The sequence below is a fragment of the Carettochelys insculpta genome, chromosome 6, assembly GCF_033958435.1.
Source record: "Carettochelys insculpta isolate YL-2023 chromosome 6, ASM3395843v1, whole genome shotgun sequence".
Taxonomy (NCBI): Eukaryota; Metazoa; Chordata; order Testudines; family Carettochelyidae; genus Carettochelys; species Carettochelys insculpta.
This window is the reverse complement of record NC_134142.1, coordinates 17,057,072-17,075,575: the sequence shown is the minus strand read 5'-3', so window position 1 is coordinate 17,075,575 and position 18,504 is coordinate 17,057,072. Positions and strand designations below refer to the sequence as shown.

At 38.8% G+C, this 18,504-nt stretch overlaps 1 protein-coding gene across 1 annotated transcript in view; it reads right to left on the bottom strand.

The window, feature by feature from the left end:
* Window positions 1-18,504, bottom strand: part of BRF1 (BRF1 general transcription factor IIIB subunit) — a 255,619-nt gene that overhangs the window by 181,732 nt on the left and 55,383 nt on the right. The window contains exon 3 of the mRNA XM_074996369.1: window positions 17,300-17,473. Coding sequence (XP_074852470.1) covers window positions 17,300-17,473 — 174 coding nt within the window. The remainder of the gene's footprint in view (window positions 1-17,299; window positions 17,474-18,504) is intronic.

The following is an 18,504-nucleotide window of genomic DNA, read 5'->3' as shown; positions in this document are numbered from 1 at the left end:
AAACAAAAAAACAAAAACAAAAACCACCTTTATCCAGAGGATTGGTGGTAGACAGGCACAACAATCCAGTAATGTATTTCAAATTGATTTGAAGACCACGTCTGTTGGAGTAAGAGCTCAGTTTTTATATTCAATTAAATATGAGAGACGTGTTGAGGCTGAAACTAACAACCAGAATGCTTTCAGTAATATGGCCAACATTCCATCAGGAGCCAAAATGACCAAACAGTTTCAGTATAGATAAGCAAATTCTTAGTTACACTCTTCCATCATAATCGGAAAAGGTGATCTAGTTAAACACTGATCTCCATGGTTATCTGCAATTTTCTTTCACAGAAACTACATGGATCATGGTTCTGGAAAGTTTGTTGCTTAAGAACTGTCAATTAGCAACACTCAGAGCTTAGTACAATATGCCAGACTACCCTCATTAAGATTTTCCAAGCAGCCCAAAGGATTCAGCCATAAATTTGAATCATAATTCTTAGATGTGTAGTTCAATTCCTACCCCACTTAGAAAACGTCAGCCTATGCCTAACACTTCACAAGTACTTACATCAATACCATAATTCTCTTTGTAAAGAAATGAGGATGTCCACAAACTGTTTCTGGAAGATTCATGTTCTGGTAAGAAAATTAATGTGAATGCATTGCTCCTGGTAATGACACAATTAGTCTAACACAGCTGTCTTGCCTAAATTAGCTTATATCGCTACGACAGTATATACCTGTGCATATCAGACAATAACAGAGTTCAAAAAACACTTAGATAAATTCAGGGATGATAGGTCCATCAATGGGTATTAGCAAGGATGAGCAGAAATGGTGCACCTAGCGTCTATTTGTCAGAAGTCGGGAATGGGCAACCAGATGGATCACTTGATGAGTACTTGTTCTCTTCATTCTCTCTGAAGAAGCTGGCATTGGCCACTGTCGGAAGACAGGACGTTGGGCTAGATGGACCTTTGGTCTGACCCAATATGGCTGTTCTTATGTGCTTGTGTAAAATATACGTGCACAGTGTAAAATTATATTTTTATAAATATGATGTATATATATTTTAATATGTTTATTTTATTACTTTATACAGTAAACTCTTTCATATCTGGCATTCTATTATCCAGAACTCTCAAATAACTAACATTTTAACCATAAGAAAATTTTAGTTACATTTTCCACAAGTTCTGTATAGTTAAAGTAAATGCAAATAAATAGAGCAAATACAGTATAAGTTTCCAGAATACAATATTACTGCTGTTGGTAAATAAAGCACTCTGCATACATGTTTGTTTCTTAATATCTAATCTTGTTTAGTGTTATGCATTACTAGGTGTACCTCTCTATTATCCAGAATATTTGAATATCTGGCAACCTCTTGTCCCGGGGCTGACAGATATGGAAGAGTTTGCTGTATATTGGAAACAGACTCTGATGCATGAGTTTGTTATACTCATATTACTCACAAATGGCAAAATCACAAGCGGACATTAAGGGTTCTCTCAACTGTATGTTACTAAGATCTTTTCCACAATGAAGCATAATGTATTTTGAATAAGGAATGCATTATAGAGAAAGTGTTAGGAATAATTCTGAGCTGGTTTGTTTGTTTTTAATATATTTCAATTTTTTTTTAATCCTTAGTCTCTGAAGCCACGTCTTAGGATATGATTACACTATGCATTTTTAGCGACAAGGCTCTGTTGGCACAGCTCTATTACTGAGTGATGGTGCATTTGACCGCTGTTTGTCAACATATTTGTCAACAAAATACTTCTAATTCCTACCAGTGGTTTTTGCTTTGGCACAGGAGAGCACCCCGACAAGAAAACCACATTCACACCTGAAGTTGCCAGGCAAAACTTGTGTCATTTGGGTGAAGGAGGAGGTGGGAAATGTTAACCACCAGTGAACAACAAAACTTTTGTTGGTCAATCAGAAATGTAGACAAAGCCTTACCTACCATGAGTTCAATTGCCCAATAAAAAGAAACCCTATAATAAACCATGGGGTGCTAATGTCATATAACTCAGGACAGATTTTTGCCCTGCAATCTGAAAAAAGTATGATACATTGTATGACTGATCTCTCATTTAAAGTAGATCAACCCCTACACTCACACAAAAGTATCCAAAATGCCTGACTAAAAAGACAGCATTGCAACCTTTAATTTCTAATATTTAAATTTTATTCCGATTTTTTCTACAATGACTTACTATTGAAAAGACTGTATGTTTGTTTGAGTAGATGCAGGAAGTGTCAATTTCAGGCACTACCTCATTTATCAATGACTCATCTTTAGGAAGTCTTTTAAAGTGACTAATGTAATGCCACTCATTGTTTTATTACAAGATAGTCTACACATCTCACTTCAGATATAAAAGCTTTCATTAAGTGGTTTGGTGCAAGCCTTCTAAACTTGTCACAGACTTTACTATTCTGTTGATATTATTGTCAAAATTCACTCCACTTCAATAGGAGAGCACAAAGCATTCCAATTTAATGCTGTCTGGCATCAGTTGGTGAACAACAAAATAAAGCTAATCTACTTACAAATAGTATTTGTCAAGTTTTTAAAGAATAACAATTTCCCTTAAATGGTTTTAATCAAGATGGAAGATATTTCTTATCTTCTCGAAGTTTCATTTTAAATTTTTATCCCCATTTTCAGTTACCTTTTTTAAATCCTCCAAAACTGTCAAACACTTAATATCTCTCAAACACCACAGAAACAGCTCTTTCATTATCAGTTTTTAAAGCATTGTAGCCTTAACTCAGCTGCTGAAATTCTTCATGAAAAAAATCAGTAACAAACAAAGTGCCTATCTGCCATTGTGAAAATAAAGATGCCAATTAGTAAGGAAGATCTAGTGAGGCAACTTTTACACAGTGTTGCACCACTTTTATTGTGATCAGGTAATGTAATTTCAAATAGCCTTCAACAGTACACTGATAGCAATCTTAAAATACAGCTGTACTCTGAAACGTGACTAACAGCAGAGCAAGTTCACGTTTACTACATCTCAGTGATTTAAGTCATATCTGTTCATCTTACAAATAAAGAGATTTTTTTCTAATTGCCAGCCCTATAAACTCAGTCTGAGATGCAAGACTGCTGGGCTCTTTCCTACACATGCATCAGCAATAAAGATGATTCAGACCTAAGTTATGTATGCAAGTTATCCCAGTGCACAAATTAGCTTTAGGTGGGGTTGCACAGGCATGCCCAAGAGGCATGATTGAATCAACTGATTTAATGTGCAGCTGCACCTGGAAAACAAGATGGAAAAACATGATTGTTGTACCTGGCTGAAGCTTGAAACTTCATAGCAGATAACTACTTTCATTCAGTGGATAGCAGGATTATATCTCCTCTGCCAGTTAATTGCTTTCTGCAACAGAGTTAGCGCAATCCACACAGATGTGAAATGAAGGGAGCGGAAAGAGATTGATTTTACAAACATTTAAATGAAAGGTCATTATGAAAGCATGGACAAATTCCTACTCACAGAAGGAATACAAATACCACCAGACTCCTTTACGAAAAGGGGTCAAAAATATTTATTATGGTGGAGCAGCCACAAGACCACATGGCAAAGATGCTCCAACTAGGGGAGGTGTCCCCCTCAGAGGGTCACAAGGTTATTACAGGGTGCATCATGAGCTGTCAGGCTCCACTCTGAAACCTCACTTCGCCTCCAGCATTTGTAATTGTGTTAAATATTAAAAAATGTGTTTTTAATTTGGGGATGGGGGTCCCCCACACTCGGAAGCTTGCTGTGTGAAAGGGGTGGCCAGTACAAAAGATTAAAAACCACTGCCACGGGGCACAGCAATGCTGCATCAGGATTTTCCGTTTTACATAAGGGTTTATCAGTAATGAAGCACTTTAAAGACTAACAAAATGATTTATTTAATGATTTGTTAACGATTGCTACAACAGGGCACATCATCCTTTGACAGTATATGTGCAAGTCACATAAAAGAACTTAATCTGAGAAGGAAAAACTCAAGAATTTGGAAATTGACTGACATGCAGTTATTGCAATTAACCGTGCAAATCCAACATTGGACAGCAAAGCCCTGAGAGAAGCTGCAGACTCAAACACTGCCCATAGATCCTCACTGCCGCTGCTAACCACTGTCTCTCGGGATGAAAAGAGGCCATAGTAATAGTCCTTAAAGTGCTAAATTACCACTGGTTTGTTTTTGTTACAATACAGACTAACACAGCTACCTCTCTTTTACTATAACGGTTTACCCTTAACCTTTAGCCTATCTCAAACAAAAATATGGTGTGATAACACAAAGCTGCACTGCTTGCTCTCAAACCCATTCCGATTGACAAAAGCTCAGAACATTTACCTGATATTGGTAGCCCTGCGAGTAATTCTCCTAGCCAGGGTGAAATATCTCATCTGCTACAACCTCCAAGCCATATCTTCCTGCCTTTTATTTTAAAGAATGTGAACTTGTGGAACATATATGCTATCCTAGGTTTGTTTTCTGTTCAATAACATTGTAATATGTAACTTACTTCTTTCTTGATGTTTATCCCTCCTCTCTCCACTTTCTTCTGTTTTCCTATAATAAACCATAACTTATATTTTCTTCCATTGTTCATTGTTTCCACTACATTCTGTCCCTCTTTCATCCTTTAAGTGTTATATTCTACCTTCTTCTCTATCAAAGGCTTAGGCTGCACTACTGGGAAACATCAGGAAAAGATATGCAAATTGTGGTGCACAATTTGTGTATCTTTTACCGACAGTTCTGTCGGGAGAGGGTTTCCCAACACGTGGCCAAATGTCAGGAAAAGCCCCTCTGCCAGGACATTCCTTCTGCCTTGTGGCACAAGGCGTACAGGGATGTCAACAGAATACATCCACTATTCTGATAGTGGTCTCGGAAAAGTTGACATGTTTGAACGCAGCAGACGTCTTCCCAGAGACTGGAGAAAAGTCTGGAGTCTAGACGTAGCTAGGGAGAGAGAGAGAGATTTGGAAGTGGCACTGGATACCCAGGTAAGTAAGCAGGAGGAATAATAAAGTCAAGAGCTGAAAATCTAAGTATCCCACTAGTACTAGGAAAACAGAGCTGGGATTCCTGCCAGGCTGCTGTCCCCGAACCCACGTGGAGGGCTGCATATTTTGTGGTGTCTCCCCACACACTCCATCTCCTCAGACTTCTGAAAGCAGCAGCAGCAGCAGCAGCAGCAGCATTCTTTGCATGCCTTGCTCCTTCCACACTAAAACCCACTGGCTGCTTTGTTTCTCTAATTCACACTTACTCCAACTGGTACTTCAGGGTCCTCCTCTGCAGCAATTTGCTTCATTGTCCAATTCCACTCTCAGCTTTTCTAAGTTACGCAGCACAGCAAAACTGACCAGACATGCTTTGCTGATGCCCACAGGGTCTCCAGTAGCAGTAGCCTAAACGAAGACAGACTGGATACCTTCACCCTGTTTCATCTTAAAAAGATAACAAACATCATCTGAGATACCGGATCCCTGTGTCTAACACAGGTCTTGTCCATGCTACAGAGGATGTATCATAGCAGCAATGGTCCTGTAAGTATGAAAGAAATGTATGCTAACTGAAGAGGGTTTTTCTGGCTGTGTAGGTACAAAACCAGCTCAAGTAATAGTAGCTAGATCAAAGGAGGGCTCTTCTATTGACCTAGCTGCATCTCCACTGGAGATTAGGTCGGCATAGCTACATCACGCAGTGGGATAGATTTTTCAATCCTCTGAGCAATGTATCTAAGTCAAATTTTAAGTGACAACCAGAGCTCACAAAACCAAGAGAGCAGTTGGTTCTAATCTGGAAGACTTTCTTACTCCTAATAAAAGACCAGAAATTTTGATTTAGAAAAAGAAAAAAAAAGGAGCTCAGGTTCTGCAGAAGTTAACAATAATCACCAGGGAAAACTTCCGTTCAATTCCTATGACCTACAGTATTGAATACTCTCTTATTTATGGAGCAAGGCATGGCAACTGCAAATTGCAGATGTCTCTTTGGTGCAGATTTCTTCAACACTGATCTTTGAATATCTGTTGATTGTTTCTAGTCTTTATTTCCCCAAAGGATAGACCATTAATAATTTTACCTGAAACCACTCCAATTTCAGAGAAACCTGCTCTTTGGTCTTGCAGAACCAGAGTCACACTGAGTTCAAGAGACCAACACAAAAGCACAGAATCTCCAACATTTCTTGACACTAGCAGTTGCTTACAGGGCTCCAGACCACAATTCTAAGGTTGTGTCTACACTACCCTCCCTTTTGTAAGGGGCATGTAAATGACACTGATCGCAACTGGTTAATGAGACGCTGACATGCATATTCGGTGCCTCATTAGCATAGCGGCAGCCCGTCACACTTCAAAAATGATGCTTTCAAAACACAGACTGGCTGGATTGATTCGGATGCTTCAACGTACCCCCAGACTTTGAAATTCCTTTATTCCCAATATGAAAACTACATACTACCATGTCTTCTCCATGATTTAAACACATTAGTTAATACAAATTAAAGAGCACATTTTGCCGAATGACAAGGTGTAAACTATTGTCCATGGGCACAGAAGAAAAAAGGTCAATAATGAAAAAGAAAATTATATAAAATGGCAGGAGAAAGTTTCCTGTCAAGTTCAGGCACATGAGACTGTGTTGATGTTTCAATTTCTGTTTTCTATATGATAAAAACCTTACATGTTTCAGGTATAATCTCCCGCATCATTTTCCTGAAAAACTTATTTCTTTTCTGATAAGGAATTTTCTCCTCCACATCATAAGGTCATCACATGGAAAAAAAACTGCGCAGTTTTGAGACACGATATATACGTAAGCTTTTCCTTTAGCTCAACAAAAGAGCTGATTTTTCACTTTGATAGTAAACTTATTCCAAATTTGCTTTCCCATATGAATGCACAGAATGTTGTGATATAAGCTGTGTAGCCAAAGTGCACCATATTATTCTTCATACAAACTGAAGCTCAAAGTCATTCTGATTTTCTCCTTAATACCTATGCATAATAGGCCAGAACTGCATTTAAAAGGATGAAAGGACAGAAAAGAAACAAAATACTTCTCAATTTTAATTCATAGCTACTTATATTAAACTTTATTCTCAGTAATGTTTTGATACTTTCCTGCATCTGAGTATTCTATATGCAGCTCCCAAACTGGAAATATATTTTAATTATAATGAATTCATTTATACCTGACGTAGGAAGGTGGACATTCTGCAATTCACATTTTATCTCAAGATGTTCTACAAGCTTCAATATGTGGAATACACAAAATTCAAACCACATTTTACTTTGGCTAAATGTTTCAATATATTACTCCAATCATCAAGTCAAAACAGAAATGGGTATAGAAAATGTCTCCTACAGAGGTCGTGTTGCATAGGAAAGCAAAATTCTGATCATTTTTTCAACTCGTTCCCAAAAAGTGTTGAAGTTCAGCACACAGCAGAGGTCGTTCCTTTGCTCTCCATGAAAGAGGGATATTTGCCACCATTTTTCCTCATCATCTGTGCTTACTGTAACTAAACTGACTGTAAGACTCAAAGGAGAGAGTTTCTATTTGTCTTATAAGAAAGACACAGATGTGCAATGAAAATAAACAGATAGTGAAAAGGCTCCATTTACAAGAATACTTGGCATGAAATTACAAAAACACTAAATTAATATAACCGTATTGCCAAAAGACTTTCTGGATGCAGGCTGTTACGCAAACAGTTCCTAATAACAATCCTCTGAAGAAATCAGATTGCTGTCAGAAAGATACTCCTGCAAAATTTTTAGATTTTATAGGCTGTGTCTACACAGGCACATATCTTCAAAATAGCCATATTTTGAAGATTACTAATGGGGCGCTGAATTGAATATTCAGTGCCCCATTAGTAATCTTCGAAATATGGCTATTTCACACATATGTGCCTGTGTAGACACAGCCATAGTGTATAAAAATATATATTATTTAAATGTAGCCATTAAAATATAAAAAGTTAACACATTTGCTGAAAGTGTGTACAGCTTTTTGGCTTTTTTACGTCTTAGTGAACTACTGTAATACATTTTTTTTTCTTTTATTAGATTAGAAACTTGAATAATGTTCTGACTGCACTGCAGTCTGATTTCTTCACTATTGGTAAAGAATGGAGCTGAATAAGATGAGGTATATCAATGACACGTAGCACTCAAATCTTCCTAAACATATTTGAAAGTTGGATAATATTGCCCCCATGCTGTGGTGGTGGTGTTTTTTTTAATGGAGGAAAATGTGCTGGAAAAATGTTCAGATACGTTTTTGAAAAACAAAGTGCAAACATTCTTTGAGAAGATGACGAGCTCATAGCGTGTTGCTGATTAACGCAGTAGTGTTTTTTGTTCTATTTTCTCCCCCTCCCCTAGAGTACGAATTACAACTATGGTAGAATTAAATAGCTAAATATATTTATGGGTGTTAGTACAGTGGATTTTACCGCTTCTGTCCTATATCATTTCATCTTAATTATATAAAACATCTAATTGTATGAATTTGTCCTGAAAATTAATTCTTCCTCTGTTGAAGATATTAACAATATTTCATCACATAAGCTCAACCTCAGGCAGTATACAAAGTACTGTTTTTCTCAGGATAACCCTGGGAATCACAGACTTAGCTCTTGCTAACCCTAAGACTACTGTTAAATATTAAAATGTATATTGAGCTATGTTTTAACATCCTGGCAAGAACCTACTTCAACTACAGTTATTAAAATGAATTTAGAGCTTAATTATCAGATGTTTTGCACTCAGTAAGGGTATAGGTACTTGGCAATCCTGAAAATCAGGCTTTTAATTAACCTGTAAGGACATCCTGAGTCACTTTCTTAGAATGTCAGCTGTTCCAGGCAGGGATCATTTTTTGTTACATCCGTATAATGTCCAGCACAACAGTGATTTAACCCTAGCTACATGCTAACACTATACAAATAAATAATACCTCACTTATACTGTGGTATGAATACACAGCATTTCCAGAGGATTCACTGGGGCCACTTTAGATTTCCCTTGGTGCACCACAGAGCATAATCTGCTCCTTTGTTGGTACTGTACTAAGAAAAATATGTTTATAGACCAAAAATCCAACAACAGTACCCTGCATCCACAAAATCAGAAACAGGTTTCAATGAGTTACAAGAGAGGGTTAGTTTCATCCTCTCTCACCAGTACTGTCAATTCATCAAGAAAAGTAAAAACCAAAAACACTGAAGCAAGCTAAATCCGTGATCTGTCTGACAGGGCATTCATCACTATTGTTCTCCCTTAATCTGCTGCAGATACATTTTTAGCACTGCATGGTACACAGTTCACATTTTCAGCCACCTGTGGATTCCAAAAGACTACCAAAAAAGTAAAAAAAATAAAATAAAATAAAACAAAACTTGGCTCATTCTTCTGTGAATGACCAGGATACCGTACCACAAATCCTCGATCTGTCAGTTATTAGTATTACATTTGCCACAGCTTTTCCCTCCCCTTATGATTTCACCAGTGACACCAGAACAGCATTCATACTAGGCAGCGCGCCCAAGGCTTTACACAGGAAGATAGCAATCTGACATTAGAGCTTATGAAAAAGTGTTGTTTCCCTTTAGTGTTCTTAATGCATAAAAATCTAATAAATTTATGACTAGGGCCCTACCAAGTTCACAGTCATGCAAAATGTGACACAGACCATGAAATCTGGTCTTTCGTGATTTTGCTCAGCACTGTACAGATTTCACAGGCAGACCAGCATTTCTCAAATTGGCAGTTCAGACCCAAAAGGGAGGTACAGGGGGATCACAAGGTTATTTTAGGAGGGTCACAGTATTGCCACCCTTATTTCTGTGCTGCCTTCAGAGATGGAAGGCTGGAGAGCGGCAGTTCTTACCCATCACCCTTACTTCTGTATTGCTGCTTTCAGAGGTAGGCAGCAGCACAGTGGTGGCTGCTAGGGCCCCAGCTCTGCAGGCTGCAACCCAGAAGTAAGAGTGGCAATATCCTATCACACCATCCCAACTTCTGTGCTGCTGCTCCTAGCCGCTCTGCCTTTAGAGCGGGGCTCCTGGCCAACAGTCACCATCTTCCCAACTGTCCCACTCTGAAGGTGGTGCTGCTGCCAACAACTACACAGAAGTACCAGTATTGATACCACAACCTCCATACGATAAACCTAGTGACCCTCACCCTTTTGGATCAGTACTCCTACAATCACTAAACCAAAAAATTTCAGATTTAAATATCTGAACTCACAAAATTTACAATTTTTAAAACCCTATGACCATGAAGCTGACCAAATATAAAGACTGTGGGTTGGGGGGGGGGACGCAGAAAAGCACTGGTGTTTCTTCCATGCGCTACCTGTTCAGCATTTTGTGGCGTGAAAAAGAGAATTCAGGCTGCTGTGAACCCACTGGATGTTTATTAGCTGCAGAACCTGAGGAAACAGCACTCCTTCCCACCAGCTTTCTGCTCCTGCACCCCAAATGACTCTTAAGGGTCCTCCCTCTGCACTTCTCACTCTTACCTTTTATGCGCTTGTTCAAGAATATCAGATGTTTAAAAAATAAAAAAGGTGCACTCAAACCACCAATGTGTTCCTGCAAACCTAAATTCACCTTAATTATTCTTTCTGGGACACAGTCATTCAGCTCTTCCACAAACTGATATGGCATTAGCATACTGTGAACAACAGATTCAGAATATTAAGGCAGAATTACAGCACGTTAGATTAAAGTTTTACACTGACTGAAAAACAGTACTCTAAATCCAGATTCTTTAAGAAAAAGTTACTTTTGTGTATTTATACAGTAAGGTACATACACATCATTGTCTCTCTCCCCCACCCCACCCTACCCTACCCAGTAGTCCATGCATGGAGGGGACTCCACACCTGGATCATCCCAGAAGGAGGGTGGAGGCTCAGTCTCCCTCGTACTATCCACCCCCATCTTCCCTGTGGACTCCTCAAGAGTTCTCACAACAGGGAACCAGAAATGGGGCCAGGCAAAGGATGTTCTAACTCATCTCATGGAACTTTTCAGAAAATGTGAATTGAGCAAGAAGATGCAGAACCCGTCTTCTCCTATGGAGAAGAACTCCATACTAGAGAACTCACTGAGGACCAGAGCTGCAGGTGAAATACTGGACCTCCATAAGCATAGGCTTGGGGTTAGCTTTACTGTAAGGGGAACATCCCACCCACAATCTGCCTCAACAGGACAATACAGGGGCATCTCCACAAGAGAATTTTGCAGAGGTTCCCAATTAAGTCATCTTGTATGGTTAAAAGCTGCAAGAAAAGATAACATGGGCCAAACAAACTATTCTGTAATAAACTGGGATTCATCCGCAAACAAAGGACATGTTTTTCCTCAAGAAAACGAATGGACTTTTAAGAATTGGAAGGAGATATTTTAAAAACAAAAAGAGCACATCTTCACTTTATGCATCATCCACCCTGCAAAAGTTATTCATCGAACAGAAGGGTGGATAGTAGGGATGGGAAATACTAAACAAAATATTGCATCATTTGCAAAAGCTTTCGTGTGGAAGAAGGATTACAAACAAAATAAAACATCCCCTGATTAAAACAAATTAATATTCCACCTGGAAAATACTATGCAGGCCTCTTTGGTTTTGGATGAACTCTGGGCCAAGTACAAATCACAGACTAACCAGTAAGTCAATCGAAAACCAAGTCTGACTTCCAAAGCTCTCTCTCGGGAACTCTAGCAACAACCAAAAAGCTCTTTGTTTCCATTCAACATGATATGTAGGGGTGGAAAAGCTTTTCAAAACATTAAGAAGAAACAAGTGAGGTCTGTTACCATTCCAAGAAGCAAATTAAGGTCTAAATTCTGAGGCTATCAAGCACCCACAACTTCCATTAAAGTCAGCGGGTGCTGGCTGTGCTCAGCACCCCTCAGGATTTGGTTTTACTGGTAGAATAACCCATTTTTCCAGAATTCATTGCTTTGAAACTTTTAAAACCATTACCACCTTTTTGTATATTTTATGCTATGTCTTTGTAGCCTGCAGCAATAGTAGAAACACATTTTAAAGAGATATTACAATACAAATTTCTACATGCAGTTCATCTGAATGCTGTTGAAGTATAGTTAACAGGTTTAGCTAATAACTAGTAAGCCACTTTTCCTTTATAAATATTAGTATGGAGAAGGAATAATGTTAAAAAATATTTAATAAAAGGCCATTATCACTGTATGGAAGCTTTGCATATTCAACGAGGAAAGAAATTCAAAACAATAGAAAACGGAACAATGAAACAAACTGATCTGAGATAAAAAAATCTTACCCATTTTAATAAAATCATTCATAGCTACAAAGAATAGTTTTAGTTTGCATTACTTCAAGTGGCCTAGTCTTGTTTGATCAATTTTATTTAAAAACTGCACTGTACTAGAGGAATCTAGAAGTTACTCTAATCAATTAACTAAACAATAAAAGAAAATTAAATGTACAGCATACCAAGGAAAACTACAACTTCATCTGTTTTTTGACTGGAATCTAGTCAGCCATAATTCACATTATACAATTCGATCTTGCCAGAATTTTCGTAAAAGATCAACCCCTTGAGGTGCCTGGCTGATGACTTATTTGTCCATATATGACAGGCATATTATAGAAGAGGTAGGCTAATGTGTAGGCCCTAAAAGACGCATGCACTCTCTTCTAACAACTTAAACCTATCATGGCCAAAATTGAACTCTTCCTTTCTTTCCAAACTGACCCCACTTCCTCAATCCTGTCACTGCTTATGTTGTCAACATCTACCCCTTTTCCCCAGACCACCACATCCAGGCTTTGTTGAGATCTTTTGTTTCTTCCACAGTAATATTTCTAAGCTGTCATCTTCCTTGTGAGGGGGGTGTTCCATGCACACCTCCTGGGCCAGGGCTGATGTGATGCCAATTAGGTGATCTGTAAAGCTGAGGCGGTAAGCAGGCCTAATCACAAATAAAGCTCCATGGGGCGGGGGCGGGGAGTAGAGCTTATTTCCATAAAGAGCAGAGTGAACCCAGCAAAAGGAGGAAATATGGAGGAGGGGAGGCAGAGTGTTCCCCTTGCCTGGGACGCCATCTGAAAGATGACTGAGGAGGATAGTAACGCAGAGCTGACAGGTACTGCCCAGGTAAGCCACAAGTCTAAGTAGAACCAGAAGCCCTGAGGCACTGTAGCCTGCCTGCACCCCTGAGTAAGGGAAGGGAGAATGCCAGCCCTCAGCTATGATATTGAGTGATGCACAGAAGCCTCTACATAGGTAGGAAGATATTACGCAGTAGCAGAGGCACACCTGTGACAAGATGGTGGGTCACTGAGCCTATCTGGAATGAAGGTCTGTTTACTTTGGCAAAGGTCTCTGTTGGGTAGGACTCTGCAAAGTGGTCTGTCTGGAAAGTCAGGACACTTCTATTGTTGTAGTAAGCCAAAGGACAGTGGGGGAAACTGGAGCAAAGGCTACTGCAGCACCACAGCCAGCCAGGAAAGGCAGTGTTGGCGCAGCAAAGTTACCACTGTCTCACATCTCAAACATCGTAATTTACTCCCATCTATTCTTTCTACCCTCCCATAATACCTCCGCTACAACGTATGAAATTCATACTTCTTGGCCTTACTTTTTGAATAATTAACAGCTTTGTTACTTCTCACCTCCTAACCTCACTGCACTGCTAATGACACTAGCTTCATCTGCCCTTTTTTCCCCACAGTCTTCAGCCAAGATGCTCAATAATGACTAGTGATTTCAGGTGCCCAACTTGACAAACCTGAAGATTGCTATCCAATTTCTTCAAAAAAAACATAACCCTTTAAGGTGTCTGAAGTTGGACAGACAAAAATTAAGGCACCCAGTCAATCATCGCTTTTGAAAAATCTTGTCTTAATGCCTTTTTCCATTCTGCTCCTTATGAATACAATATCCTTCCTGAGCCAATCCTCAATGCTTTAACTTTCTCTTCCAAATTCATCCTGAATGACTCTCTTCTTCCAAGTTGACTATATGAAGTCTAGCAACAGATAAATTCAATACAATTTTAAACCAAGAATCTTGTCAAGGTAAAAAAAAAAAAAAAAAATCTTATAAGTTATATAAATATTGCACTTTCTGATGCCCTCAGGCGGCACACTTTGCCTGTCTGGAACTGTGTTTTAATTCCCCCTTGCATGTGTGTATGTATATTATATATCTTTGTTGGTACATTGCCCTCTCCTCCCTTCATCTGTGTTTTTGTCTGCCCAAAGTAAAGCTTTAGGGGGCGTCTCTCTTAATATGCATATGTACAGTGTCAGACAGAGTGTGCCCTGATCTCTACTGGGACCACAAATATAAGAGATCAAGAAAAACCTATGCCACAGTTAAATGGACATCATCTCACAATTGGCAATATAAGTATTTATTATGCTCTTCTAAGTTGCATTACATACTTTCATATTTTCAAGTTTTGAAACAACAGGTTAGATTGGAAACGGGAGAATAGGGGATGGTTGAATTTATGTCTGGAACCAGACCTTATCCACAAATGTGAGTTGCTTGTTTTGAAACAAAAGATGCTAATGGCTGGGCAAAACAGACGAATACACCAGAACCTGAACTCATTCCTTCCAAGCAGACTGTTCTGATCAGTAGAGCTTTTCAACACTGTTGAATTCTTATTATCAACACTAGTTACTGAATGGAAGTTTATGTAACAAATTAAAAACACCCCGCATGGATAATTTAGCCATACGGCCACATGCACTGTGTTCTGAGGAACCAGATGTCATGGTAACCACAAGAGGGGAAAAAGAGTAGCTTGTGATGTTTTAGTAAAAAGACTCGGCTTCTCTGTAGGGGCTTACGCACTTAAGTGTTTCACAGTACACTATCACACAGGAAGTTATCTTAAAGAAAAATTAGAAAGATACTGTTAAGTATTTGGGAAGTGTCAATCACTGCAGTATATTTTGCATATAACTCCAAATAACAAATGGAAATACTTTCAAGATGGGATGTTTTACACTTGGCAACTTTTTGCTTTGTTTTCAAGTGCAATCATCAACAGTTTCTTACACAAACAACTACAGCATTCAGCACAGCAACATGCTAACATTCATTTTTCAACAAAAGAGTCTTTTGCAATGTTTGCAACTCAACAGCTGTGCCTACATTAGTTCCCTACTTTGAAGGGAGCATGGTAAGCAGGCTGTTGGGAGATTATTACTGAAGTGCTGCAGTGCATACGCAGCACTTTAAGCTAATTCTCCCTCACGGCATCTTCGAAGTGCCTTCAAAATGTTGAGGAGAAAAGAGACTTACAAGTTGCCCAGGCACTTCAAAGTACCGTAGGGTTCGCCACGGCTACATGGAAGCCGCCAGTTTGAAGTTGCCGCGGGGGAGAATTAGTTTAATGAAGTGCTGCATATGCAGCACAGCGGTTCATTAATAATCTCCCGACATCCTACTTACCATGCTCCCTTCAAAGTAGGGAGCTAGTGTAGACACAGCTAACTACTGCAGCACTATTTCTGACACATTCTTTATAGTGTCAGAAACCAAAAATTCACTTAATTAGAACGTGGAAATGAAACTAACCAGTCTATTTTCCAAAAAAGAAAAATATAAACAGCATTAAAAAGTGACTCAGCTATAATGTTTATGACAGCTGATTCACTATTCTTTGACCCAGAAGTACAAATAAAATATTCCTTAAATTCTCTTCAGTGCTTTCCTGATTTTGTGCTACTGTTTTGCTTCTAGTTCCTGTAACTGTTAACAGAGAATAAGAATAAGAATGGTTACCTTTATGAAGTATTCAAAATTTACAACAACTTTGACAAAGTGCTGTGAAACAAAAGTAAGAATGGTCTAGAAAAGTGTTTCTTAACCTATGTTCCATGGAACACTGGTGTTCCATGAACACCACACAGATGTGCCGCAAGCACCTGACGCCTTTTTGATCTCATACACTGATGGTATATATTTTCTACTAAAAACATATGTAATGTTATTTCTTTGTTGCTATGATTCATGATTAAATTACTTCATTTTGTTTTTGCTGTATATGTTGCCGTTTGGGGTATTTTTGTTCTGTTTTTGTTTTGTTTTCGGGAGGGTTTTTTTGGTCTGACTTTTTTTTTTTTTTTTTTTAAAGAAAATTTTCATAGGAGTTCTGCACAAAAATATTATTTTTTTGATTTCACAGAATACCAAACATTTAAGAAACACTGGTCTAGGACTCAGGAAATCAGCATTCATTACCTGGTCCTGCTACTGACCTCTTGTCTGACCTTGAGCAGGCAGCTTAATCTACTAAGGGTCTAATTATCCTCATTATGGTTCTGAAGAAAATACTGCCTCATAAGAGTACCAAAAGGACAAATCCATTACCAACTGTTAGATGCTCAGACACTGAAGGGATAACAGCCTTTTAATACTTTCATAGATCTACCAAAACTACCCCTTGGTGAAGGCCTGCCAGCAGAATCACTGTGTCCATTGCAATCTCTCCTCCGAAGTTCAACTGTGCTGAAGAACACTGCACCGCAGCATAGAGGATTTGGGGGCAGGCTGAAACCAGCTGATAGCAGCCTACACAGGGATCTATCAGCCACATACCCCTCCCTGCATTAAAAAGTAAGGGCTGCTGGGGTTAAGGTAGCTGTGAAACTTCAGTAGGAAAGCAACTTCATAGCTATGTGCAGCATAGAGATGAGTGCCATCCCACCACAGCACTCTGCTCAGCAATGGCCTGAGCCAGCACCCACTGGAGTAAATGAAAGCTTTTCTGTAGACTGTAGGAGGTGCTGATAGGGCCTTATTTCAACTGTGCAATGCAACTCAGAATTGTCCCTCAGTACTGATAAATTTCAAAATGCAATTCCCTAACAAAGCCCAGAAAGAGTCTGATTTTATAGTGACCAAGTTGCAGAAATAAGAAATTAAGTCTGAAGCAGTGAGGAAAATTAAAGCTCCTTTTGCAGTGGTTGTAACTGCTGGCAGCTTGCAGAAAGCCAAATTCCGCTCTGGTTACACAGGCACAATTCCCATAAACTTCACTGCATCCACCTATCAAAGGCAAAATTTGGTCCTAAACACTTACCTCTTCAGGGACAAAGAAAGATCAAACAAGGTGTTTAAATTTCTGAACATGCAATTTTATTAACAGCCCAGGAACAGATTTTTCCAGTTTTCAAACATCTGATACATTTTACCTATGGATCCAAAAAACTTAAAACTTTTATTTTGCTCAAAAGTGAAAGGATACGAGGCGTTCCTTCGGTTCTACACACCAAGTAGAGGCATGCAGCAATTACGTGGGTCATCTTTCTCCCGCGAGTTAGGTGCTTGCTCACTGCCATCTTGAAAAAGTTAAAGGCAGTATCAAGACAATGTTGGTTGAGTTGCAACTGGTTTCCCAAGTGATGAATTTGACGTTTCCCTACAAAATAAAGAGAGAGAGAGAGTGCGCGCTCTTAAAACAATTTTGTGGCTAATCCACCTTTTAACGAAATGATCAAACTGAATAAAAACTTTGCTCAGGAGTTCAATTTATTTAGACACTCTTCTGCAACAAAATGCATTCCTTTTAACAAAACATGAAGGCCAAGAGAAGGCATACAATACAGTAAATTTTATTTTGAACCTAGAACAATTTCTCAGATCATGTAGGTCCATGAAGATTATGTCCTAAATTTTCAAACATGCCCACTATTTTAAAAACACCCAATTTGAGACAGTTAGGCTTAACTTCAGAGTGGGCCAAGCAGCCCACTGAAGTCAGCACCTGGGGAGGAGTAAGAGGAATCAGAGTTTAGGTCTCAACTTGGGCAGAACTGTAGCAACCACATTAGTAAATATTAAGGATGTAGGTCCATCCTTTGTTTAGATGGGATAACATCCAAAATGTGATAGCCGCTTTTCAAAACAGATTTTTTCCCCAAAATTTGACTCCTACATTTGATCAACTTTAGAGATAACTGACTTGACTTTAATTGCAAACATTTTTGTGGAAATTCACCCAAACCTGAAGAGGTACATAGTTCTCTTAATACCACATCAAAATATTAAGGAAAGGGGCATACGGAGCTATACTGAAGCTTATTCATGGTTGTCACTGTTTGGGAAGAATTTCCTTTTTCTGAGTTTATTCAGAGGTGAGGCTTCATTTAAGGTTTAGCTACCAGACTATGTTGATTCAGGAAAACAAATGTGCCTTCAACCCCCTAGAAGAGATATACTTTAGATGAGTCATAGGAAATGGTACTACTGCCTGCAAAAAGACAGACACAAAAAGCAAAGGTCCAGCTCTCTCTCAGAACTCTAACTATGGAAACCATGCCAAGAAGGAAACGGGAGGATGACTGGGTAGAAAAAATGGGAGAAGTCATACAGAAAAGTACTGAGTTCACTAACAATCAGTGGGTCAGACAGTAACAAAAAACACCTTTAGTTTAATATACCAGGCAGGTA